This window comes from Anolis carolinensis, unplaced genomic scaffold (assembly GCF_035594765.1).
Source record: "Anolis carolinensis isolate JA03-04 unplaced genomic scaffold, rAnoCar3.1.pri scaffold_23, whole genome shotgun sequence".
In the NCBI taxonomy this organism is placed as follows: Eukaryota; Metazoa; Chordata; class Lepidosauria; order Squamata; family Dactyloidae; genus Anolis; species Anolis carolinensis.
In genome coordinates, this window is record NW_026943832.1 from 688,862 (window position 1) to 714,725 (window position 25,864).

Sequence of the window (25,864 nt, forward strand, 5' to 3'; positions counted from 1 at the left end):
AAAGGCACAAGAGTGGCTTCTCAAACAGGCAGGGGGAAATCTCTCTTTCAAGATCCCAACCACTGCCACCATTAAATGTGGGTCACCCTGCCCAAAGCCCTTTACATTTAGGCTAAGGGAATCTTTTTCTTAATATCCCACACCTTTGCCGCACCTTTTAAATATGGGATCTCTCAAATCCCACTATGACAGGGGGCAATCCTTCTTTCAGGATCCCAGCCACTGCCAGCTATAAACACTTGAGTCTGTGCGGGTGTATGTATGAGAGGATGTGACACTGAGGGGAAGTATGTGAGACAAATCTTTCACTGACTCTAAGTAGAGCAATTCACCACTCAGGAACACTATCCTTATTAAAAACAAAGAATTATTTATTTATGGTTTCTCTAGTCCAAAAACGTAACTTGTTGGATAGGTTTACCTCTTCAGTTTCATTTGTACATAATATAGACAATATCTTTCATTCTTTAACATTAACAACTTGACTGAAACTTTGTCTCAACAGTATTCCTTTTCCTCAGCTCTGTCTCACTGGAAACCTAAACCTAACTGACTTCAGACATCTTCTTTCTAGCTCACCGTCTAGAGAACTCCAATAACTAACTCCTCTTTTTAAAACATTCCCTCCTTTTCTCATCCAGTTAGCTCCGCCCCTTTCGTGCTAGCTTCAAAATGGTTACATTTCTACAGAAGCAGCTACGTTACCATGGTGACACATAGGCAATCATCAGTAGCTAACTCCTGCCCACCTTTATCACTGAATCAACATTAAATAACATAAACAAAAATCACCAATAAAATAAGGCTTTCCGTTACACCCATATTTCTGGATGGGACATTTCTGAGACTCATAGTCAGAAGCATAATATCTACACAGCACTTCTTTTTTGTGGAGAAATAGAAAAAAGATATTATTGAGTTTTCAAGTTGTGTGAGATATCTGTGCAGAAAAACTTTACATGAATTTCACAGGAGATGGATCAATCCCCCCCCCCCCCCTGCACACACACGCACACATTATCATGGGCTTCACTGGTGCACTCATAGCACACCAACAGTGATATCACATTGCTTGAAGCAATCTGTGACATTCCAAGCAGTTTTGGGAACTTAGGGTGGTTGCACAAGATTTCTCTAACTTAAAATGATACATTTTAATATATTGGGTTTATGGTTCCCGTCCCCTTGATCAGGTCATGTAAGTGTTATTTATTTCTATAACTGTATTTTTACTTTGCTTAATAATGTATTATTATATTGTTATGTAATGTTTGTGTCGTTTTTATGATTGGAAACCGCCCTGAGTCCCATCCAGGAGATAGGGAGGTATATAAATAAAGTATTATTATTATTATTATTATTATTATTATTATTATTATTATTATTATTGACACAACGACGTTGTATGACACAGCAAACAAGATACAAGAAACAAGCAAACAAGGTGGGGGGGGCTTAACTGCTCCAATGATGACTGAGGGCTGTGCTGGCGGTAGTGTAACTACCGGCAGGTCCAACCAAGCCAGAGAGGTCTCAGCTGAGGAGCAGAATTAAGAGCACCTAACCCATTAGCATTATGGAGAATCAAACCCAAACGAAGTCTATACTGGCTCGGTCGTCGCCCAGGATAAAAAGGACTGCGGTGGATGCTGCTGATTCTGGACATCCATCGACAAGTGGGCTACGGAATCATCAAAACCCAAATGAACAGTCACAGAAGCGGCAGAAATATACAATGCCAGAAAACCGCATTATTATTATTATTATTATTATTATTATTATTATTATTATTATTGAAAGGGGAAGGAGCCCCCGTGGCCTAGGGGATAAAAGCCTCTTGACTTGAAGGTTGGGTTGCTGACCTGAAAGCTGCCAGGTTTGAATCCCACCCGGGGAGAGCGCGGATGCGCTCCCTCTATCAGCTCCAGCTCCATGCGGGGACATGAGAGAAGCCTCCCACAAGGATGGTAAAAAAACATCAAAAACATCCGGGCGTCCCCTGGGCAACGTCCTTGCAGACGGCCAATTCTCTCACTCCAGAAGCAATTCCGGTTGCTCCTGAAACGAACAAAAATAAATTGAAAGGGGAAAATGCAAAATGTATTTTCAGGTAGCTTGGAAGGACTTGTGGTGGTTTGGAGGCAAATAATTGCCTGGGAATCATCACTTCCCACTTATTGTTAGTCTATTTTGGATCCTACCAATATTTTAATTTTGGGGGAGGAGAACTGAGAGGTTGCACAGACAAGATGCACATTTTCACATTTCTGGTCAGTTTAGATACACTTTGGATGGTATAAATTACTCAAAGTAAATTTGATGAGTTTGGAGACTTTACGGTGTCTGCATGTCAGGAGTTTCATGTCCAACCTGCACTAGCTTGACTGGAATAATAAAGTTACCTCTACTGATGAAACAAATTAATGGCATACACATCAATGCCTCACTTTTCATTTGAATTTTTTAGACCAAAATTGAGATATCCTCTGGCTGCTAGCATAAACATGAAAGTTTCAGACACCCAAATTGTTATTCAATACAATTGGCTTTTCAAAGACCAGTGTTATATGTTGTGTGAAACTTACAGGGAGAATAGGAAGAAAAGCAATGTTTATAAAATTGTTTTTATCTAGACATATTTCCTAACTGAAATAAACAGTCTGCTCACTGAAGCAGAACACTAAGTATCACTTTGCTGCACACTTTTAGTTGATGCACTTTAACCCCTTTTTTCTTTCCTTCTTGCTTTATAAAACTTCCAGATTACAAAAATCATATCAGCTGATTCTTTCTGTCCCTTTCATGTCCCTCTGTAGAGAAACAGTGTTGTGATAACTTAATTCTCCATCAAAGAAATGTACACACTCTTCCAGATGAATCAATACACTCAAGTCTTAACCAACTGACAGATATAGCTTGATATCAAAACCTTTTACAAATATACCACTTCTTTGCTATCAGTAACTCTACAAAGAAAATACAATGGCCTACTATAAACTGAATGTCCATTGAGAAATTGAGGACAAGTCCATCAATCTTCCCTTCAATGTGTTGTCGAAGGCTTTCATGGCCGGGATCACAGGGTTGTTGTATGTCTTTCGGGCTGTGTGGCCATGTTCCAGAAGCATTCTCTCCTGACGTTTCGCCCACATCTATGGCAGGCATAGATGCCATCTATGGATGCCTGCCATAGATGTGGGCGAAACGTCAGGAGAGAATGCTTCTGGAACATGGCCACACAGCCCGAAAGACATACAACAACCCCAATCTTCCCTTCCTCCTTCTCATCCCTCCTTCTTTCCCACTCTTATTTTCTGGAAATAGACACAGCAAATGATTTCTTGAAGTTAATCACACTTTTGCCAGCAGACTGTAAAAGGCTATTTTTTGGGTGGGAAATTGAGTAATTTAATATTTTGAGTTAAATATTCACATTGTAGTGCTCTACCATAACAGGATTGGGTCGGAACTCAGACTAAAGCAGAAGCATAGTTGGGATATTTCTTACCCTATACCATGAAGCAGCTTATGGGTCCTGCACACCATGGATCTTTGGAGCAAGCTGACCAGAAGAGAGATAGTGGAATCTTCTGGGGAAAGGTTTCTTATATTACACAGTATTGTTATCTCTATAAGCCCGTCATTCATTCATTCATAAAACAATTAATATCTGAAAATATTTTTAATACTGCTTGTATTTAATCCTGTTTTAATGTTTGTATATTTGTATATTTTAAATGGTTATGGTGATCCTTTTATGCTAAGCCGCTTTGAGTCCCTTTGGGGGAGATAAAGCAGGGTATAAATAAATATGATGATGATGATAATGTTGTAGCACCTGTCTTTTTTTCTTTTGAGAATTATCTTGTGTTAAACAGTTCTGTTGGGTTTATGGGTTCTGGGGAAAAGCTCTCCTAGGTACTATCTGCAGGATCTTGTTCTCTCTAATAGACACCTCCAAAGTCATGTAGCCATAGGCATGACTGCATGGAGCGCCATTACCTTCCCACCTACCTATTGATCTACTCACACTCTGGGGGTTGGTGCTCATCTCCATTTCTAAGCCGAAGTTCTTCCCCATACCAGACAAGTGGAACCAAGTCTACAGAATAAGAGGGCAACTGCAAATATCATTACTTTGCATATTTAAGACTTTTTTTTTCAAAACAGAATTCGCTTAACTATGCGTTTTGCTTAACATTAAGACACAATCATTCCTTCTGGATGAATGATGTGAACATCATTCTGGATGACAAATGCGAACGTGTATAAGTTGAGAAAAAATTGCAGTTTGAATTAAATCAGTGTGATGTAGTGGGTTGAATGTTGTACTAAGACTCTGGGAGAGTACAAATCTCTACTTAACCACAGGAACCCAGTGGGTGAAGTCACTCTGAGTCTCAGAGGAAAGCAAAGGCAACCTCCCTCTGAACAAATCTCGCCAAGAAACAAACCTGTGATAGGTTTGCTTTGGGATCACCATAAGGTTGAAAGTTGCTGCTAGAATCAGAGCTGGTGTGAGCTATGGATCTTAACATGGACATTAATGCAGATCTGTTTCCTTGCAGTGCAGTGTGCCTTGAATCGCCCAGCCTATTTTGCAGAGAGACTTTATCATGCCATGAAAGGAGCGGGAACGGATGATTCAACACTGGTCAGAATTGTAGTCACTCGCAGCGAGGTAAGAAGTGTTGTGTTTATCTTGTACTTAAGATATACTTAATTAAAGGCTCAGTGATTCATCTATCTCTTTGTCCACAGGGTTTGCAGTGGTCTATCGTCATTCCATCTCTCTGGTCAGATGCCCCATCCCGCTATCTACTGGTTTCGAATGTGTCCATCTGAAAGTGGGTAACCGGGACAGATTGGGGATTCTGCTTGTGTCCCGACCACCCTGCTGCACAACAGTCTCCCTGGTTTCGGGCCTGGCATTTCAGTCCCAGCGGCTAATAGTGGTCGGGGACTTCAACGTCCATGTTTAGCTGATTCGTTCAAGAATCAGCTAAAAACCTTTTTGTTTAGTGAAGAAATTTAGAAGAAATATAGGCTCAACTGCAAGAAAATGCCATAAGTATATCAACTAGAACAAAGTGCAGTATAACTCGGTAAAATGACACATGAATATATCTGGCTTTTAAATTTTGTATTTTAAGATGTTTTATGTTTATTGATTGATTGATTTGTTTTATATATGCATTTGTACTGACATATGTATGCTATTAATATGCTGTAAGCCACTTTGGGTCCCTTGAGGGAGAAAAGTGGGATATAATAATAATAATAATAATAATAATATTTTTATATATTTATATATTATTATTATTATTATTATTGTATGACACAAGATAGATATGCTGGATTTCATTTCACAAAATCACAAGTTGAACGCTTCCCAAGTGTCTAGGACTGTGTGATGTATTTTCGGATGATGCATGCAGATCCCAGTAGGGTGGCCTTTTGCAGTTGGCAGATCGTAATTTTGTCAATGTCTATTGTTTCCAAATGCCGGCTGAGATCTTTTGGCACAGCACCCAGTGTGCCCATCACCACCGGGACCACCTGCACTGGTTTCTGCCAGAGTCCTTGAAGTTCAATCTTGACGTCCTAATAGCGGCAGAGTTTTTCCTGTTGTTTTTCGTCAATGAGACAGTCACCTGGGATGGCAACATCAATGATCCAAACCTTTTCCTTTTCCACAACTGTGATGTCTGGTGTGTTGTGTTCCAGAACTTTGTCAGTCTGGATTATTATTATTACTATTACTACTACTACTACTACTCTTATGTCATATATTTCTAACATTAGCCCTGCCTTAAGGACCCTCAGTGACTGTGATGATTTAGGATAATACTGCATTTTGAAACAGAAATCCCTATCATTGTGGCAACCTTACCAAGAGAGTCTACAATCCCATGAATCTCCTCCATGATCTGCACATGCAGGGCTTTCTGATCAGGGTTCAGAAGAACCCACTCCTCCAGGGAGAAATGGACAGCCACGTCCTCAAAGGCTATTGGGCCCTGGTGGAAAAAGAAAACATTTCCTTCACACATAAGGGCTATCAAGAAAAATAATTACAAGAAAATCTTTAAAGTAGATTTACATTCCTGTTGGGTGTCTGAAAGAGAAAGGTCCAAGGCCTCCATGCCACTGTTGTAAGTTTTGTAGAGACGTCCGGTTGGTCACAGTCAGAACCATTTCTCAATTGATATGTAGAATCAGAAATGGAATCTGGACATGTTATAGCTTTCATTGTGCTGCTCTAAACTGGACACAATGTTATCCAGGTGAGGTCTCACCAAAGCATAAAGAAGGTCACCATGACTTCCCTTAATTTTGACACCTTTGGATGCAGCCCAAAATCCCATAGTCTTTTAAGCTGCTTCATTACATTCTTGTTGAAACTTTGGTTAGTTTTGGCCCAGCTTTCAAACATGTTAAGGCCATTTTGAATTCTGATCCTGTATTCTAGTGGTTCTCAACCTGTGGGTCCCCAGGTGACTGATTATCTAGACCCGCCACAGTCCGGTTTTAGGCCTGGCTATGGTACAGAGACGGCTCTGGTCGCCTTGGTGGATGACCTCCGCAGAGAGCTAGACAGGGGGAGTGTGTCCCTATTGGTTCCCCTGGATATCTCAGCGGCTTTCAATACCATCGACCATGGTAAGCTTCTGGGACGGATTTCGGGAATGGCCTTGAGGGCATTGCCTTGCAGTGGCTCCGCTCCTTCCTGGAGGATCGTACCCAGTTGGTGAAGCTGGGGAATGCCTGCTCGAACCCCTGGTCTTTGACATGGGTGAGGTCATCTGGAGTTTTGGAGTTTGGTGCCATCTCTATGTGGAGGACACCCAACTCTATTACTCCACCAAACTCCAAGGAAGCCCCCCGAACCATAAACCAGTGCCTGACAGCTGAGATGGGCTGGATGAGGGCTAACAAACTGAAGCTCAATCCAGACAAGACAGAGGTCCTCTTGGTCAGTCGTGGGACTAATCAGGATACTGGATGGCAACCTGTGCTTGACAGGGTTACATTCCCCTTGAGGGCACAGTTCCACAGCGTGGGGGTCCTCCTGGGTTCATCGCTGACAGTTGATGCTCAGGTATCGGCAGTAGCCAGGAGGGCTTTTGCACAATTAAGACTTGTGCACCAGCTGTGACCATATCTCGAGAAGTCTGACTTGGCCACGTTGGTCCACGCCCTGGTTACATCCAGATTGGATTACTGTAATGCTCTCTACATGGGGCTGCCCTTGAAGACAGGCCAGAAACTCCAGCTGGTTCAGAGATCGGCAGCCAGGCTCCAAACTGAAGTTAATTACAAGGAGCACACAACACCTCTAATAAAACAGCTCCATTGGCTGCCGATAAGCTGCTGGTCCCAATTCAAGGTGCAGGTGCTGATCTATAAAGCCCTATATGACTCGGGCCCAGTCTGTCTCCGTGATATCTCCCCCTACGAACCAGCATGTGCTTCAAGATCTTCCAGGGAGGCCCTCCTCTCGCTCCCACCGCCATCACAAGCACGGTTGGTAGGGACAAGGAAGAGGGCCTTCTCGGTGGTGGCTCCTTGGCTCTGGGATGCCCTTCCCAGAGAGATCAGACAAGCCCCTACTTTAGCTCGTTTTGTAAGGATCTGAAAACCTGGTGGTATCAGATCTTCGAGTAGAGCCCCCTTAGGCCTGCTGGCTATGCTCATCCTTAGCAATTCACCAACCCCCTACCCACCCTGTACTGTAGCATCTGACACACCTAGCACTTTATAACACTTCAATGCTGAATCCTGATCACTATGTCTGGATTTTGATGAAGTTTTGTCATTGGTTTTAAATCCTTGTTATATGACTATAAGTCTTAGATATCTATTTTTCTATAATTATATGTTATTTTAGCTTGTATGTTCCCTATTGTATTGGAAACTGCTGAGTCTCTCAAGGAGATAGGGTGGTATACAATTAAGGTATTATTATTATTATTATTAGTAGTAGTAGTAGTAGTAGAATCATAGAATCATAGAATAGTAGAGTTGGAAGAGACCTCATGGGCCATCCAGTCCAACCCCCTGCCAAGAAGCAGGAAATCGCATTCAAAGCACCCCGACAGATGGCCATCCAGCCTCTGCTTAAAAGCCACCAAGGAGGAGCCTCCACCACAGTCCGGGGGAGAGAGTTCCACTGTCGAACAACTCTCACAGTGAGGAAGCTCTTCCTGATGTTCAGGTGGAATCTCCTTTCCTGTAGTTTGAAGCCATTGTTCTGTGTCCTAGTCTGCAGGGCAGCAGAAAACAAGCTTGCTCCCTCCTCCCTATGACTTCCCTTCACGTATTTGTACATGGCTATCATGTCTCCTCTCAGCCTTCTCTTCTGCAGGCTAAACATGCCCAGCTCTTTAAGCCGCTCCTCATAGGGCTTGTTCTCCAGACCCTTAATCATTTTACTCGCCCTCTTCTGGACGCTTTCCAGCTTGTCAACATCTCCCTTCAACTGTGGTGCCCAAAATTGGACACAGTATTCCAGGTGTGGTCTGACCAAGGCAGAATAGAGGGGGAGCATAACTTCCCTGGATCTAGACACTATCCCCCTATTGATGCAGGCCAGAATCCCATCGGCTTTTTTAGCAGCCGCATCACATTGTTGGCTCATGTTTAACTTGTTGTCCACAAGGACTCCAAGGTCTTTTTCGCACACACTGCTGTCAAGCCAGGCATCGTCCCCCATTCTGTATCTTTGATTTCCATTTTTTCTGCCGAAGTGAAGTATCTTGCATTTGTCCCTGTTGAACTTCATTTTGTTAGTTTCGGCCCATCTCTCTAGTCTGTCAAGATCGTTTTGAATTCTGCTCCTGTCTTCTGGAGTGTTGGCTCTCCCTCCCAGTTTTGTGTCGTCTGCAAACTTGATGATCGTGCCTTCTAACCCTTCGTCTAAGTCGTTAATAAAGATGTTGAACAGAACCGGGCCCAGGACGGAGCCCTGCTGATGGCACTCCACTTGTCACTTCTTTCCATGATGAAGACGACGCATTGGTGAGCACCCTTTGGGTTCGTTCGCTTAGCCAATTACAGATCCACCTAACCGAAGTTTTGTCTAGCCCACATTTTACTAGTTTGTTTGCCAGAAGGTCGTGGGGGACTTTGTCGAAGGCCTTACTGAAATCCAGGTAGGCTACATCCACAGCATTCCCTGTATCGACCCAACTCGTAACTCTATCGAAAAAAGAGATCAGATTAGTCTGGCATGACTTGTTTTTGGTAAATCCGTGTTGACTATTAGCAATGACCGCATTTGTTTCTAAGTGTTCGCAGACCACTTCCTTGATGATCTTTTCCAGAATCTTGCCTGGTATCGATGTGAGGCTGACCGGACGGTAATTGTTTGGGTCGTTCTTTTTTCCCTTCTTGAAGATAGGGACCACATTCGCCCTCCTCCAATCTGCTGGGACTTCTCCCGTTCTCCAAGAACTCTCGAAGATAATTGCTAATGGTTCTGAAATAACTTCCGCTAATTCCTTCAATACTCTTGGATGTAGCTGATCTGGCCCTGGGGACTTGAATTCGTTTAGAGAGGCCAGGTGTTCCTGGACAACTTGTTTCCCTATTTGAGGTTGGATTTCCCCCAATCCTTCGTCCATTCCATGTTGCTGAGGTTGAAGATGGCTTTCTTTTTGTGAGAAGACCGAGGCAAAGAAGGCATTGAGCAGTTCTGCCTTTTCCCTGTCCCCTGTCGCCATCACCCCATCTTCTCCATGCAGAGGCCCTATCGCCTCCTTTTTCTTCCTTTTTCTACCAACGTAAGCAAAAAAGCCTTTTTTGTTGTTTTTTATGTCCCTAGCAAGCCTGAGCTCATTTTGCGCTTTAGCCTTGCGAACCTTTTCCCTACAGGTGTTGGCTATACGTTTGAATTCTTCTTTGGTGATTTCTCCCCTTTTCCACTTCTTGTGCATGTCACTTTTGAGCTTTAGCTCAGTTAGAAGTTCTTTGAACATCCATTCTGGCTTCTTTGCACTTGTCTTATTTTTCTTCTTTGTTGGCACTGTTTGCATTTGCGCCTTGAGTATTTCACTTTTGAAAAACTCCCATCCATCCTTAACTCCCTTGTTTTTTAATATTGGCGTCCATGGAATGCCGCTCAGTAATTCCTTCATTTTTTGGAAGTCAGCTCTCTTAAGGTCGAGAATTCATGTTTGACTTGTCTTAGTTTCAGCATTCCTTTGTATTGTAAACTCCAGGAGCACATGGTCACTTGCCCCTAAGGATCCAACCACTTCAACTGTATTGATCAGGTCTTCCACATTTGTTAAGATTAGATCAAGAGTTATTGATCCTCTTGTTGCCTCTTCTACCTTCTGGACCATAAAATTGTCTGCAAGGCAAGTGAGGAATTTGTTGGACTTTGTACTCTTGGCTGAGTTTGTTTTCCAGCAGATATGGGAATAATTGAAATCGCCCATGACTACTATATCTCTTCTTTGTGCCTGTTTGGTCAGCTGTTGACAGAAGGCTTCATCAAGTCCTTCATCCTGACTGTAGTCCACGACAAGATCTTTTTGAGTCCCGGTTCCCTTGATTCTTATCCAGATGCTTTCAAGCTGGTTTCCCGGATTACAGTCTTGCATTTCTTCTGCAACGTAACTGTTTTTGACATATAAAGCCCTCAAAGAGGTTATAGCCCTCAATGGCTACATTCCAGTGATGGGAGTCATCCCACCAGGTTTCAGTGTTGCCTATGACATCGTATGTGTGGTGCTGTGCTAAGAGTTGGAGTTCGTCTTGCTTATTTCCCATGCTCTGAGCGTTGGTGTAAAGACATGTAAGCCCCTGTGACCTCCCCTTGAGCTGTTTATTTGTTTATCTAGTAGTAGTAGTAGTAGTAGTAGTAGTAGTAGTAGTATTGGCCTACAACTCTAGAAATCCAAGCCAGTTTACCAGTTGTTAGGATTTCTGGGAGTTGAAGGCCAAAACATCTGAGGACCCATAGGTTGAGAACCACTGTTCTAGAGTATTAGCTATCCCTGCTACTTTGGTGTCATCTGAAAATATGATATACATGTTGAACAGTACTAGGCCCAGGACACAACCCTGTGGCACTCCACCGGTCACTTCTTTCCAGAATGAAGGGGAACTATTGGTGAGCACCCTTTGTCGCTTAACCAATTACAAATCCACCTAACAGTAGTATTATCTAGAGCACTTTTTACTAATTGTTTGTAAAACCATGGGAGGCCTTTCCAAAAGGTCTTACTGAAATTGAAATGTGCTACATCCACTGCTTTTTGTTTCATTTACCAAGCTTGTAACTCTATTAAAATACAGATTAGTCTGGCTTGACTTGTTTTTGAGAAACCCCATGTTGCCCTTTAGTGATTACAGCATTTTTTTTCCTAAGTGATTCCAGACGACCTTCCAATGATCTGCTCCAAAATCTTTCCTGTTATTCAGGTCAAACTGACTAGATGGTAATTGTTGGTATAGAGACAGCCTTTGCTTCCTCCAGTCTGCAGGGACTTTTCCTGTTCTCCAAGAATTCTCAGAGATTATTGCCAGTGGTTCTGAAATGATTTCTGCTAGTTCCTTCAATACTCTTGGATGCAGTTCATTTGGCCCTGGAGACTTGAATTCATTTAGAGTAGGCCAGTTTTGGGACTGCTTCTTTGCCTATTTTGGATTGCATTTCCCCTATTACCATTGGTTGGTTTAGGAGAGCTTCTCAAAATGGAATGGTGCATCGAGGAAAAGTCTGCATGGGATCATGGATTTGGAAGTGGTCCAAAGAGGATCCAAGTGCAGAAATTTAAACCTCATACCATCGAAAACATCTCCCTAAAGTATAGTCACTCTATTACATCATCTGCCATCATGGAGTATCACCTTGTAGACTCAAAGTATCAACAGAAGACATAGGGACCATGAATCAATGTTTGATGAGAAGCCAAGAAGCCCATCTTAGCTCTCTATTAAGTGTCAATCAAGACCTACATTCAGTCAAGAGAGAGAAGACTTTGTCCTCCTCAACCAGGTTGGGTTGCTGTCGTTCTTGTGGAGATCCAGAAGCTGGAGGACCTCCGTCCTGTGGATGGGAGCGTCTCCTTCTTTCTTTCTCCATCCTCTCTCTACGTTTGTGCATCTCTTGCTGGAAAACCTTGTCTAAGAAAGTCACAGTCTCGTCATGTTCTCTCAGCAGGTTCTACCAAGGAGGAGATGTAGGGTCAACATCTGGACCTCATCTATGTTCCCTTCTAAGGATTTCCTTAGCTCTTGGTCACCTTCCTCACCTGTTTTGACCATTTCTTGAGTTCTCCTTTTTCCAACTGATCTTGGAGTCTTGCTTTCTCCTCTGATATCTGGCCCCTGTACGTTTCCTCCAGCTCGACCAACCAGGTTTGTTGGAAACTCTGCCATCTCTCCTTTCCTTCTCGCTTATGATCTTTTTCTAACAGGGGCCTTTCACTCTGCATGGGGAGACAAGGCATTCTGGTTATGTTATCTTTAGTTTATTATAAAAGTCAGTGCAAAGTATGAGTGCAAAGGAATGCCAAATGCTGTATATTTCAGAGGTAAGAAGGAAACCTCTTGCCATCCTACCTGGAGATCATTGGGATTCTTTGAACGACCTTCTTGTGTTCTGGGGCTCTTTAGGGAAGTTCTCAGATTCTCCTCCAGCTCCTTCGTTTTGCGTTGCCTGAACTCTTGAAGTTCTCTGACCATTTGGTCTGCCTCTTCCAGATGCTATAGGTCCAAGTCCAGATTGGAAGAGATAGAAAGGAGTGTAAGGAAGACGAAGTATGAAAAAGAAGGCATGGATACCTAAAGTAGGGCTGAAAGGCTTCACATTCTACAGTTGGTCTTCCATATTGGCAGATTTAACCTTGGTAGATTTGAGTATTTATGCACTTATGTTCTCTCTAGGAATCTCTAGGTGTTCTAGTGCGTCTGACCATAAAGTCATGTTGGAGGACCCAGAGCAGTGGTGCCTAACCATTGGTCCTCCAGGTGTTTTGGACATCAGCTTCCAGAATTCCTTCCCATTGGAAAAGCCCATGGCTTCTGGGAATTGGAGTCCAAACACATGGAAGACTAAAGATTGGACACCACTGAGATTCCTTAGGAGAAGACTTTTGGGCATTTTTAGCTCTTCCCATGTGATTCTATGGTCAAGTTCAGCATCAATAAGGCCAGAACTCTACAAATGCTTCCAGGTTTCATCAGGATCTCCAGCTTCTTCTGAACTATGAATGGAACTGCTAGAAATTGGATCTACTCTAGCTTGGAAAAACTGGTCCTTCCCTTAACTCAGTGGTTCTCAGACTGTGGGTCCCCAGATGTTTTGGCCTTCAATTCCCAGTAATCCTAACAGTTGGTAAACTGGCTGAGATTTCTGGGAGTTGTAGGCCAAAACACTTGGGGATCCACAGGTTGAGAACCACTGCCTTAACTGGACATGACCTGGGCCCATAACCACTTGATTAATTTGTATCTGGAGCTACCTGGTCTGAAGAATGAGCTTTCAGTTTCTGGACCATCTCCTGAAACTGCCTCTCTCTCAACTGGAGCATCTGGGACGCTTGCAGCAACTGAAGCACAGAGTAGACATAGTCCTTCTTCTCCTTCAACAGGTGGACAACTGCTTTTGTATTTTGATCCACCAATGGGTCCTGGGACACAAGAAAGCCAGGGTTCAAAACGGCAGCCTTCTGAGACCTCTGTAATATCTATAAGGCCACAAATGTCCTTACATCCAGGGCCAAGTCTTCCACGGAGCTCCCATCGCCTTGAGTCTTTAGTCCGGTTTCCTGGAGCTCAAGGTTGGCTTCCAACACCAGAACGGCTTGCCTCAAGTGCCGGCGACTCAGAAGGAAACACACAATGAAATGGGCAGAGAGGCTTGTGTTGGGTTTCATGGCTTCCAAGACGATTTCTGTTTCTTTGGCTTCCAACTACACATGGAAAAAGAGAAAAATACAAGGATTTTAGAAATCAATCCATTTCCTGGATGGATTTACACCAGGAATCCCATCTTCCCCAGTCTGAAGACACATGTATTTTAGAGTTGGAGGAATTGACACAAGATGGCACATAATGGATAAGGGAAAGCTTATATGGAAAGGCAGTGTGGTATAGCAGTGAGAGAAACTAGACATTGCAAGCTCCTCATGAATCCCAGGGATTGGGAGAACTATGTATCCCGCTGTATTAACTCCTGTTTTATTGTTTTACTGTGTTTTATTTTTTGTATATTGTGCAATGTATTTATGCTGTTGTTTTTGTAAATTATGCTGGTCGGGCCGCCCCGAGTCCCCGTGGGGAGATGGTGGTGGGGTATAAATAAAGTTTTATTATTATTAACTGGCCTTGATATTTGGGAGTTGTAGGTACTGGGATTTATAGTTCGCCTGCAATCCAAGAGCACTCTAATCACCAATGATGGACCTAACTTGGCACACAGAGACCCCCATAACCAAATGAACATACTGGAGAGGTTGGGAGAGGGGAACTGACCTTCATTTCTGGGAGTTGTAGTTGACCCACAACCTTGTAAAAAAAAAATGACTGTTTCAAATAACCCAAGCTAGTTGTAAAACAAATCCCACATTTCACAAACACAACCCAGTGCTGGTACCTTCTCCTCTATCTGGGTTTGCAACTCCATCCGGATCAGCGCCTGAAGCTTTCTGAGCTTTGCTTCATCCTTTTCGCTGCAAGAAGCGGACAAGTCTTCCTCCTCTTGGCTCTGCTTCTGGAGGAAAGCCACAGCTCTCTCCACTTGCTGCTTTTCAACAGACTGAACCACATCCCGGGCCACCATTTCCCCTGTACAGAAGGGTTCCAGGGCTTGCAAAACCTCTTCTGGACAAGCCTTTCTCTTAAGACGCAGGGAAGAGAAGAATGAATTAGCAGGACTGAGTTCCTTGGTGTAAGGAATTTATAACGACTGCCACCAATTTGTAAAGGACTAAGAACGACTAAGGTTCTTTCAGGCAGGGGGAATCTTTTTTATCCCACCGCTGCCACCAATTTGCGAAGATGCAACCACCAAAGACTCAGGAGATCTTTTGATTTTTTCTTTCTTTCTTCTTTTTATTCACTTTAGATGGTAACGCAACTTGGTTTATAATATATGTGACAGAGGCTTAGATGTTGGAGGAACAATAACAAGTTTATTCAGGCACAGAGCTTAGTGGTTACAATGTTGTTTCTCACTTAGAGGCACTTTTATTAACAGTTACAATACTAGAATGAGGTAAATCAAACTCCCTAAAGTGTCATTTCTTTTACTTAAAGTAGTTAGAACTTCTTCCTCTGCTACTTTTAAACCGCAGTCACCCTGTGATATACGATCACAGATTCTCTGTTCCTTACCAGGACACAGACTACATTAAATAAGTCACCAAACTTATTTTAAATGGACTCAAAATTGAACAATTGAGTCTCCTTGATCCCTTCAACCTAGGATCAATCTTCCCTGTGCCTCATCAGAGCACAGACTGAATTCCTTTTTTAAACTCTGCACTTTTTCAGCAAAACGGCAGTTGGTGCCGCCTACTTCTTCATGGTAACCAGCCTCTGAGTGCTGAGATGCAATAACTGTAATACTTACCCTTTTAAAACACAAACACACAGTTAAACATAACATCTGTAAACCAAAAATTCATACTTCATTACACTTAGGTTCAAAAGTAACATTCCTGAGCCAAAAATGCTGTGATCTGTATGGATCTACCTATACGGATCTACCTGTATGGATCTACCTGGAGGTTGCTGTAATGGTCCAAAACCCTGTGTATGTATATTTGCTTCAGGGCTTCTTGTTTCACCACCTTCCTTGCCATGGCTTGATCCTTCTGGGAAGTTGATCCCGCTGGACTGAGCTTGGCTTCTGCAATCTGGGTTTCCTACCAAGGAAGATAAAATCCTATGAATAAATGTGAAGTTTAAACCCATCTGCAAAAAGGGAGGAACATTTTTAAATCTGAAAGTTGAACTCAACTTCATAAACAATCTTAAAAGGTTCTGTTATTGTATCTCGGCTTATATCACCATAATTCAAATATAGAAATTTGCAATCCTGTTTTTAACTCTCCATATTGTGTCTTAACTCTGCTTTTGGAAATGGTATTCAAATGCCCAAACTTATGTTTTAGTTATCGTATGCTGGATGTTTGGGGGGGGGGGGGTTGAAATATTTTTAATTGAAAGTTTTATGTTTGAAAAAAACGAAAAAGAATATCTATCTATCTAAATATATGATAAAAAGAAGAGATAAAAATGAAATGAAAAAAATGTTTTAATGCTGGTCATAGACAAGAATAAATATATAAATATGTTCGGAACTTTTTTCTTGGAGTGATAGATGTAACTAAAGGCAAAAGGGATAGGGACACAAAATATAATAATAATAATAATAATAATGGGACAGAAATAATAATAATAATAATAATAATAATAATAATAATAATAATAATACATCACACATGATGTTTTGGTGCTTAATTTGTAAAATCATAACCTAATTTGATGTGTAATAGGCTTTTCCTTAATCCCTCCTTATTATCCAACATATTTGCTTATCCAATGTTCTGTCGGCCCATTTATGTTGGATAAGTGAGACTCTACTGTACATGTAATAATAATAATAATATGATGATGTAATACAATGTAATAATAACTATAATTCACTATTATAATTGTATATTTATATTACATGCAATATTACTAATAATATTGCAATATAGTCTTATAATATAATATATTGTATGTATATTTACTTGTAAATTGACCTGAGTCCCCTTTGGAGTGAGAAGGGCGGGATATAAATGTCGCTAATAAATAAATAAATAAATAATAAATAAATATTAGTAAATGTTAGCCAGCAAGCTAAGACTATGGGTTCGAATCTGCACTCAGATATAAAACCCATTGGCTGGCCTTAGGAAAGTCACATTTTCATAGCCTCAGAGGAAGGCAATAAAATAGGTCAAGAAAACCTTGTGATGGTGTTGCCTTAGGGATAGAATAGGTAGGAAATGACTTGAAGGCAGACAACAGCCACAAGAAAGGCATTTAAATCTTTAAATAAGGGGACAAACTCATACAAGAAAAATAAATAAGGAAGAGATCATGGGTCAGAGGGCTAGATATGATGATTCCCATCCCTTCTACACCCGGAAAGGGGGAAACTCTTCGAACGCTCCCATCACAACCCACATTATTATTTTCTTTTGAAGCTTCCATCGTCAGGGAGGAGTCGGCCTTTTGTAGATCCAAATGGAGCGACACAAGGTTTTGCAGGATCTCCTCCTGAGAGAACAAAGCTCCATCTTGGAAGGCGATCCCTTCCGGGCCGAATCCGGCATGTTTGACGTCCTCCGAGTGTTGCCGGCACAGCTCTTCTTCCGAGTGGCGATGATATTCGGCCAGCTCTTTCAAGAGCCTGTCCCACTCCTTGGATCCTTCTAAGTTCGTGCCCTGGAAGAATTACAAGTTCTTCAGGTTAGCTTCACCTTGCTAAAGACACCAGGCTGCACACAGATCATAGTCTTTTGTGGTTTATTAGGAAATAGGGAAAAGATAGTTTATGAAAGGCAAAAGTTCAGTTACAAAAGATAGCTACAAAAACAAGGCTGTAGAATAAATCCATGAAACATTAGGCATGAAAAAAAGTCCTTAAAACGAAGCCAAAGTCCCAGAAACGAGGATACATCCAGGCTACAAGATAATACAGGAAAGCAGACTTGGTTCTTGATTCAAGCGAGGAAATTGCTTTGGTGAAGATTTCCCTCTCAGAAGACTGTTTTAATAGCATAACATGAAGGCATTTCTTGGCCCTTTGACCTCTCTCTTATTTGCTATTCTGAGACTTCTGCGCAACCCCGAAATTCCAGACGACTAGCGAAGCGGCTTTCGCTTTCAAGGCCAAAGGGCGTGTTTAGTGTTATCAAACTAAGGCTGGGAACCGCTCTCCCTTTCTGCTTCTTGCACTTGAAAACCATCATCAGTAACAACATAATTTCTTCCCTGCTCCTCATGTCCCACAACAGGAACACTCTGCACCTGAATCCCATAATTCCCATTAGAGTCATCTTGAAAGTCATCCTGAACCTGAATCCCATCATCTTGAAACTGCACCCCAGAATCCTCATCAGAGTCACACAAAGGCTGAGCCACAACACATGTAAGTCAAGAGAGGTAAGATAATATCATACCAAAAACGTTAACATACAAATGGGATGATGATGGCAATGCTTCTCCTCTTCAGCTTCCACATTAACCTCTGTGATCAAAACACCCATTTTGGTAAAAAAAATGTATCTCACCAGGTTCTTCTTCGGTCTGGATGATTCCCAGAAGCAAGTGATCATGTGGATCTCCTCGGCCATTAAGGACAGCTCAAGGTGCAACATTTCACTGCCGTGTTTCTCTAAGACGATCCTAACCGAACAAAAACCACACCAATATCATGTAAACATAAGAACCATGGGTAGAAAAAGGATCAGCTACTGGAAATGTACTTCAGAAAAAAATCTCCATGCAACTGATGAGGAGTTTTCCCGAGAAGCGAGATTAGGTTTGAGAATGGAGGGAGTGAAAAATAGACTAATTAGATGTTTTGAGAGAATCCGTGAGAAAACCTTGAAGCTCAGGTGTGTTTGGCATGATCTCATGGCTACTTGGTAGGGCTTAAATTAAGTGTTAGCTTTATGCCTCTTGGAGGAAATAATGTTGCCATAAGGATGAATGTTTACTTTTTTGCTTGGAAGACACCCTGAGTCCCCTCGGGGAAATAGGGCAGCCTATAAATAAAGTATTATTATTATTATTATTATTATTATTATTATTATTATTATTATTATTATTACGAAGAATTTATAACGACTGAGGTTCTTTCAGGCAGGGGGAATCTTTTTATCCCACCGCTGCCACCAATTTGCGAACAGCTAAGAGCGCTGCCACCAATTTGTAAAGATGCAACCACCAAAAGACTCAGAGAGGAGACCTTTTTAAAAAAAATTCCCTTTCTTTCTTCTTATTCACTTTAGATGGTAACGCAACTTGCTTTATAATATATGTGACAGAGGCTTAGATGTTGGAGGAACAATAACAAGTTTATTCAGGCACAGAGCTTAGTGGTTACAAAAGATGTTTCTCACTTAGAGGCACTTTTATTAACAGTTACAATACTAGAATGAGGTATGACAAACTCCCTAAAGTGTCATCTCTTTTACTTAAAGTAGTTAGAACTTCTTCCTCTGCTACTTTTAAACCGCAGTCACCCTGTGATATACGATCACAGATTCTCTGTTCCTTACCAGGACACAGACTACATTAAATAAGTCACCAAACTTATTTTAAACGGACTCAAAATTGAACAATTGAGTCTCCTTGATCCCTTCAACCTAGGATCAATCTTCCCTGTGCCTCATCAGAGCACAGACTGAATCCCTTTTTTAATCTCTGCACTTTTTCAAAAAAACGGCAGTTGGCTCCACCTACTTCTCCATGGCAACCAGCCTCTGAGTGCTGAGATGCAATAACTGTAATACTTACCCTTTTAAAACACAAACACACAATTAAACATAACATCTGTAAACCAAAAATTCATACTTCATTACAATTATTATTATTTCCTGTCTTGGCTCGCAAGTTCAAGTCTTCTCCTTCTGTCATTTCTCCCGGTTATTTATATTCAGATTGCAACATTATGGGTATAGGATCATAGGCTTATTTTAGGGTTATGCAAAGTACAACGTAGAAATCGTAGATGTAGGAGTGATATTATAATAAGGGGAAGAAGAGGAAGATAGAGAACCTTCTTCATCCATCCATCCATCCCTCTTACCTTGCCTGGATTTCTTGCAGGAGTTGGGACCTTTTTGGCGAGGCCACGGAAGGAGAGAGTGCTGCAGCAATAGGGACCCCTTCCTGCCTTGTTTGGACCCGAAATGCTTCGCCGGTCACTTCGGAGACCTTCAAGGTGCTTCTGGAGGAGTAGCCTTTGAGAAGAAGGAGAAGGTTTTGGAAACCACAAAGACACAAGATGGACAAGCAAACACAAGCAGAAATGGATAACAATGGGTGCGTCTACATTGTAGAATCAATACTGTTTGCTGCCAAGGAGTCCAGGGATTTGTACTTTGGCGCAGGACCAGAAAGTGGATTGCTGTGAGTTTTCCGGGTTGTATGGCCATGCTCCAGAAGCACTCTCTCCTGACATTTCGCCCTGAGAAGTTGTGAGGTCTGTTGGAAACTAGGCAAGTCAGGTTTACAGTAGAGTCTCACTTATCCAAGCCTTGCTTATCCAACGTTCTGGATTATCCAACGCATTTTTGTAGCCAATGTTTCCAATACATAGTGATATTTTGATGCTAAATTCGTAAATACAGTAATTGCTACATAGCATTACTGCGTATTGAACTACTTTTTCTGTCAAATTTGTTGTTAAACATGATGTTTTGGTGCTTAATTTGTAAAACCATAACCTAATTTGATGTGTAATAGGCTTTTCCTTAATCCCTCCTTATTATCCAACATATTTGCTTATTCAACGTTCTGCCGGCCCGTTTATGTTGGATACGTGAGACTCTACTGTATATATCTGTGGAATGATGTCCAGAGTGGGAGAAAGAACTCTGTTGGAGGCAAGTGCGAATGTTGCAACGGGCCACCTTGATTAGCACCGAATAGCATTGCAGCTTCAAAGCCTGGCTGCTTCCTGCCTGGGGGAATCCTTTGTTGGGAGGTGATTGTTTCCTGTCTTTCAGGGGTGTTGTAGTTTGGCACCAATTTGGATCCCATGGCACAATGTTATGCCATCCTGGGAGTTGGGGTTTGCCTTCTCCGCCAATGTGTGCCGATGCGTCACCAAATTACAGATCCCAAGACTTCATATCAATGAGCTAAGGCAAAGTGCATTGAGATGCGCCTTTAAAGTCTATGAAAGCACAGTCTGCAAGATCACATTGCTTAGCTGAAAGGATATGCCTGCTTCCAGTCTGCAAGGCGAATGAGGGCTCACCTTTTTCAGAGCCCAGGCCCACCAGCACCTCGGGGGACAAAGGGCTCCTTTTGCTCTCTTTCAACGTCTCGAGTACAGATCTGAGCAACGGGATGAGTTTCCGATTGATGACCTCCCAGGTCCCCTGCGGAGCACCAGCCGCACCGTAAAACCTCCAACTGGGATAATTCACAAAGCACTGGGACGAGCCAGAATGGAGATCCTGCAGAAGAGAAAACAGATGGGAAACCTTGGCAAGGTCTCCAAACCTTCCAATCCAAGGAGGATTTCAAGGTGAAAGTGTTGTCTTGAAAAAGTTGTTCAGTCTATATCGTGGAATTAATGCAGTTTGACGCCACCTTAACTGCCATGATTCTACACTGTGGAACTCTGGGAGCTGTAGTTTTACAAGCCTTCTCTTCCAAAGAGGGTTGGTGCCTCCCCAAACTACAAATCCCAGGATGCCTTAGCATTGCAAAAAAAATTGAACACATACAAATTAAACACATGAATATTTTGTATAGAATGAATCCTCAGTCACAGCATTTTATGTCTGCATAGAAATATTATTTTTGGTTCTGAAAATATTGTTTTCTGCAAAGAGCAAGTCAGCATGAGCTAAGTACATAATAAGTCCCACACTGCCAACAAAAAAGTTCATCTGGGATTTTTCTTACCTGGGTTTTCAACCATTAAGGGAGTATTTTTAAATATTATTTCTAGTTTTGTTACTGGGTGAATGCCCGGGTCATCATTGTAAGCATGTTTTCAAGGCATTCCTTATATTCAGAGGAACTCTATACCTTTGTCTGTAGAGCCACCGTCTCCAACAAGTATCGGAGGTATTCCAGCCTGCAGCAGGCCCTCTCAACATTGGCTTGGTGCTTTGCCATGTGCTCCTCAAATGCAGCCACGAGATGCAAAGTTGTCTGGAAAGTGCAGCAAATGAGATGAGGAAATGGTCAAACGGTTGACAATGAGTAAGGTTCTGAAGCTCATCCATTAAAGAATTTCAGGACCTTGGAGAGTTCATCTACACTCCGAGGCGGAGAGTTCCATTGCTGAACAGCTCTCCCAGTGAAGCTTCAATATCACCTGAGAAGTAAATCTACTGTATTCAGGACTTGGGTTTGAATGTGTGTCAAAGCCCATTGAGAGTAGAGGAAGGGGCCCAAGTGTGGAGCTCACCTTCCTAGATGTCTCTTGAAGCGTTTCCAAAATCTGGAGGCTGCTGCTCCGTTGCCGCTCCACCTCCTTCAGCTGCATCTGGATCCGTCCTTCGTCCAGCTGGACCTTTCGGACAAACTGCACCAGCTTTTCCAGCGTCTTCCTCAGCAAAACCTGGACTCTGGCCTCCTGGTCTCTCTCGTCCTTCTTGACTGGGGCCACCAAACAGTATATGAAGCCAGGTTGCATTTCCCACCCTCGTCTTATACTCAAATCAATAAGTTTTCCCAGTTTTTGTGGTAAAATTAGGTGCCTCGGCTTATATTCGGGTTGGCTTATACTCGAGTATATACGGTATTTACTTCGCCTGAGCTTGAAAGGAGACAGCAAGGTTCTGAAGCTCATCCATTTAAAAGGTTCAGGACCTTGGAGAGTTCATCTAAAGTTCAAAGCAGGTTGATTTTGGCTGAATCCACACATTTGTTTGACACCACTTGAACTGTCATGGCTCATTGCTTACTTATGAGATAATCTAGATAGTCCTTGAAGGACTCTTTGCTTAGCTACGGCCTTATGAGATCATCTTTTGGAGGTCACTTTCCTTACCTATGGTCCTATGATCATAGGTCTCTTTGCTTACCTATGGTCTTATGAGATCGTCTAGATTGTCTTTGGAGGTTTCTTTCCTTACCTATGGTCTTATGAGATTGTCTAGATCGCCTTTGAAGGTCTCTTTGCTTAGCTACGGCCTTATGAGACCATCTAGATGGCCTTTGAGGGCCCTTTTCCTTACCTATGGTTTTATGAGATTATCTAGATGGCCTTTGGGGCCCCCTTTCCTTACCTATGGTCTTATGAGACTATCTAGATGGTCTTTGGAGGTCTCTTTGCTTACCTATGGTCTTATGAGATCGTCCACAGAATCCAATGCAGACATTGAGCCATAGCAGTTTAAGCGATGTCAATGCCAGTGTAGATGCACCCTGCAATGTCCATCGTCTTGAAGTCAATGAAACAAAAGCAGGGCTGGTGTAACAAATCAATGAATGGAAGTTTGGAATATGGATGACATATGTTACCTTCTTCTACCCTCCAAATACCAGTCCGCAGGAGGTGTTTCCTTACCTCTCATTTGCAGAGATGGTTTGGAGTCCCGCGGTGCCTTCAGTTGTCTGTTGGCTCTCCGTTGAGCTTCTTGGTTTGAGGACTCTTCCAGGGAGCGATAGATCTCTTCGGCGGGTTTTAATTTGTCCTTGTATCTTAACTGCAATGGTTTAGAAGAGAATGACCACAGTCAAGCTTTGGGACGTGAGCAAGAAGGGCTGTAACACAACGGTAGAGCATCTACTTTGCGTGCGGAAAGTCCCAATGTGCTTCTACGCTGGTTGGAGGGATTCCGGGAGTGGTGAACCCCAAAAGTAAATATTGCCAAGCTTTGGCACACCTGGAACCTTTGCAACTGGCTGCTCCCATGGAATGATTGTATTCTGAATGTTACAAGATCTATTAATTTCACTGAAGCTCATCCCCAGAGGGAATCGGGCTGTGGCACAGGCTGGTGAGCAGCCAGCTGCAATAAATCACTCTGACCAAAAGGTCATGAGTTCAAGGCCAGCCCGTGTCAGGGTGAGCACCTGACAATTAAAAATAATATATAGTCCCTGCTCGTTGCTGACCTAAGCAACCCGAAAGATAGTTGCATGTATCAAGTAGGAAATTTAGGTACCACTTATATGTGGGGCCCTGGTGGTGGCGCAGTGTGTTAAAGCGCTGAGCTGCTGAACTTGCAGACCAAAAGGTCCCAGGTTCAAATCCCGGGAGCGGAATGAGCGCCCGTTGTTACCCCCAGCTCCTGCCAACCTAGCAGTTCGAAAACATGCCAATGTGAGTAGATCAATAGGTACCGCTCCGGCAGGAAGGTAATGGCGCTCCATGCAGTCATGCCGGCCACATGACCTTGGAGGTGCCTACGGACAACGCCGGCTCTTCGGCTTAGAAATGGAGATGAGCACCAACCCCCAGAGTCGGTCACGACTGGACTTAACATCAGGGGAAAACCTTTACCTTTACCTATATGTGGGGAGGCTAATTTACGACACCATAAAAAAAATCATCCAGCCGCCATTGGAATGAGGAAGTGGCCGTTACAGTGGATGATGAAGCAGCTGCTCACCCTGTGGCCGGAATCAAGCATACCCTCAGGAAGCTGGAGATGTTTTAAATTGCCTCTGCATCTGTCTCTGTCTCTGTTCTATATTCTATGGCATTGAATGTTTGCCTTATATGTGTACAATGTGATCCACCCTGAGTCCCCTTCGGGGTGAGAAAGGAGGGCGGAATATAAATACTCCGAATAAATAAATAAATAAACAAACAAATAAATGTGCTATAGACACGGAAGCCACCAAGCAACACTGACGCAAACCCAAGTGGCACCTTGTTCATCTTCCCTTCCTTGGCGGCCTCCAAGATGTCCAGGCGCAAGAAGTCCAACTCTTTGAGGAGCTCCTCTTCCTTTTCTCTTTGGCCACGCCAGAACCGTTGCTTGGCTGCCACCTCCGTCTCCAAGGCATCCGTCTGCAAAACAAGACGTCCAGAGTCTGGCCAATTGGGAAGGGACATCTCCTCCCTCCTTCTTGTCGCACCTCAGGTTAGCTTCACCTTGCTAAAGACACCAAGCCACACACAGGAAGTAGTCTTTACTTATTTATTTATTTACAGTATTTATATTCCGCCCTTCTTTCTCACCCCGAAGGGGACTCAGGATGGATTACAATGAACACATATATGGCAAACATTCAATGCCAACAGACAAACAACATATATAGACAGACACAGAGGCATTTAACATTTTTTTCCAGCTTCACGATTCCAGCCACAGGGGGAGCTGTTGCTTCACTGTCCACTGGTGGCTGTACTTCCTCATTCCTTTCCTCGTGTTTTGCTGGCAGTTTTATGATGTTGTAAATTAGTTAAATTAGCCTCCTGCATAAAGCGTACCTAAATTTCACTACTTGACAGATGCAACTGTCTTTCGGGGCTGCATAAGTCAACAGCAAGCCGGGCTATTTAATGGTCGGGGCTTAACCCGACCCGGGCTTCAAACTCATGACCTCTCTCGGTCAGTAGTGATTTATTGCAGCTGGTTACTAGCCAGCTGCGCCACAGCCCAGCCCTCTTCTTCTGTAGTTTACTTAGAAAATAAGCAAAAGGTAGTTCATAAAAGGGTAAAAGTACAGTTCCAAAAGATAGGCACAAAACCAAGGCTGTAAGCAATAAGTCCATAGAAACATAGAGCATAAAACAAGGTCCTTTTCATGGAAGCCAAAGTCCCACCAAACAGAATATATCCAGAAGATATTACAGGAAGGCAAACTTGGCACAGGAAAGCAGACTTGCTTCTAGATCAAGTGATGGAGTTGCATTGATAGAGAGCTCTCTGCGAGCAGACTGTTTTAAAAGCATGACATAAAGGCATTCCTTTGCCCTTTGAATTCTCATTTATTGGTTATGCAAAGGCTTCTCCGCAACCCTCTAAATTCCAGTCTTGTAGCCTGATCGAGATTCCCAGAGTCAAGGTCACTGAGCTCATTATCAGGCGGCAAAGTGCTATCCTCCCTGTCTACTCCCTGCACCTGAAATTCCTCATTAGAAACAACATCATGATTTATTCCCATGGGAACAACTCCCTGCTCTTCATTTCTGACATAATAA

At 42.7% G+C, this 25,864-nt stretch overlaps 1 protein-coding gene and 1 long non-coding RNA gene across 8 annotated transcripts in view; one reads left to right on the plus strand and one right to left on the minus strand.

Annotated features, from left to right (window-relative positions):
* Nucleotides 1-350: 350 nt before the first annotated feature.
* Nucleotides 351-25,864, minus strand: part of LOC103280840 (uncharacterized) — a 46,965-nt gene continuing 21,451 nt past the window's right edge. For 3 of the 7 annotated variants that reach the window (XM_062966539.1, XM_062966540.1, XM_062966537.1), the window contains 16 exons: nt 24,587-24,727; nt 23,276-23,414; nt 22,172-22,362; nt 21,787-21,912; nt 21,005-21,206; nt 19,829-19,982; nt 18,306-18,420; nt 17,197-17,457; nt 15,741-15,884; nt 14,612-14,854; nt 14,491-14,523; nt 13,728-13,928; nt 13,479-13,646; nt 12,577-12,720; nt 12,267-12,443; nt 11,173-12,178 (listed from right to left, as the gene is read on the minus strand). In XM_062966539.1, the coding sequence (XP_062822609.1) occupies nt 11,960-12,178; nt 12,267-12,443; nt 12,577-12,720; nt 13,479-13,646; nt 13,728-13,928; nt 14,491-14,523; nt 14,612-14,854; nt 15,741-15,884; nt 17,197-17,457; nt 18,306-18,420; nt 19,829-19,982; nt 21,005-21,206; nt 21,787-21,912; nt 22,172-22,362; nt 23,276-23,414; nt 24,587-24,727 (2,658 nt within the window). In that variant the 3' untranslated portion in view covers nt 11,173-11,959. Of the gene's footprint in view, nt 6,021-11,172; nt 12,179-12,266; nt 12,444-12,576; nt 12,721-13,478; nt 13,647-13,727; nt 13,929-14,490; nt 14,524-14,611; nt 14,855-15,740; nt 15,885-17,196; nt 17,458-18,305; nt 18,421-19,828; nt 19,983-21,004; nt 21,207-21,786; nt 21,913-22,171; nt 22,363-23,275; nt 23,415-24,586; nt 24,728-25,864 lie in introns of those variants that run through there. The other 4 variants (XM_062966541.1, XM_062966543.1, XM_062966542.1 and 1 more) reach the window with 4 other exon arrangements.
* On the plus strand, nt 17,392-18,455 carry LOC134294810 (uncharacterized). Its single transcript, XR_010001496.1, has 2 exons — nt 17,392-17,481; nt 18,030-18,455. It is a non-coding gene; the product is annotated as an uncharacterized LOC134294810 (long non-coding RNA).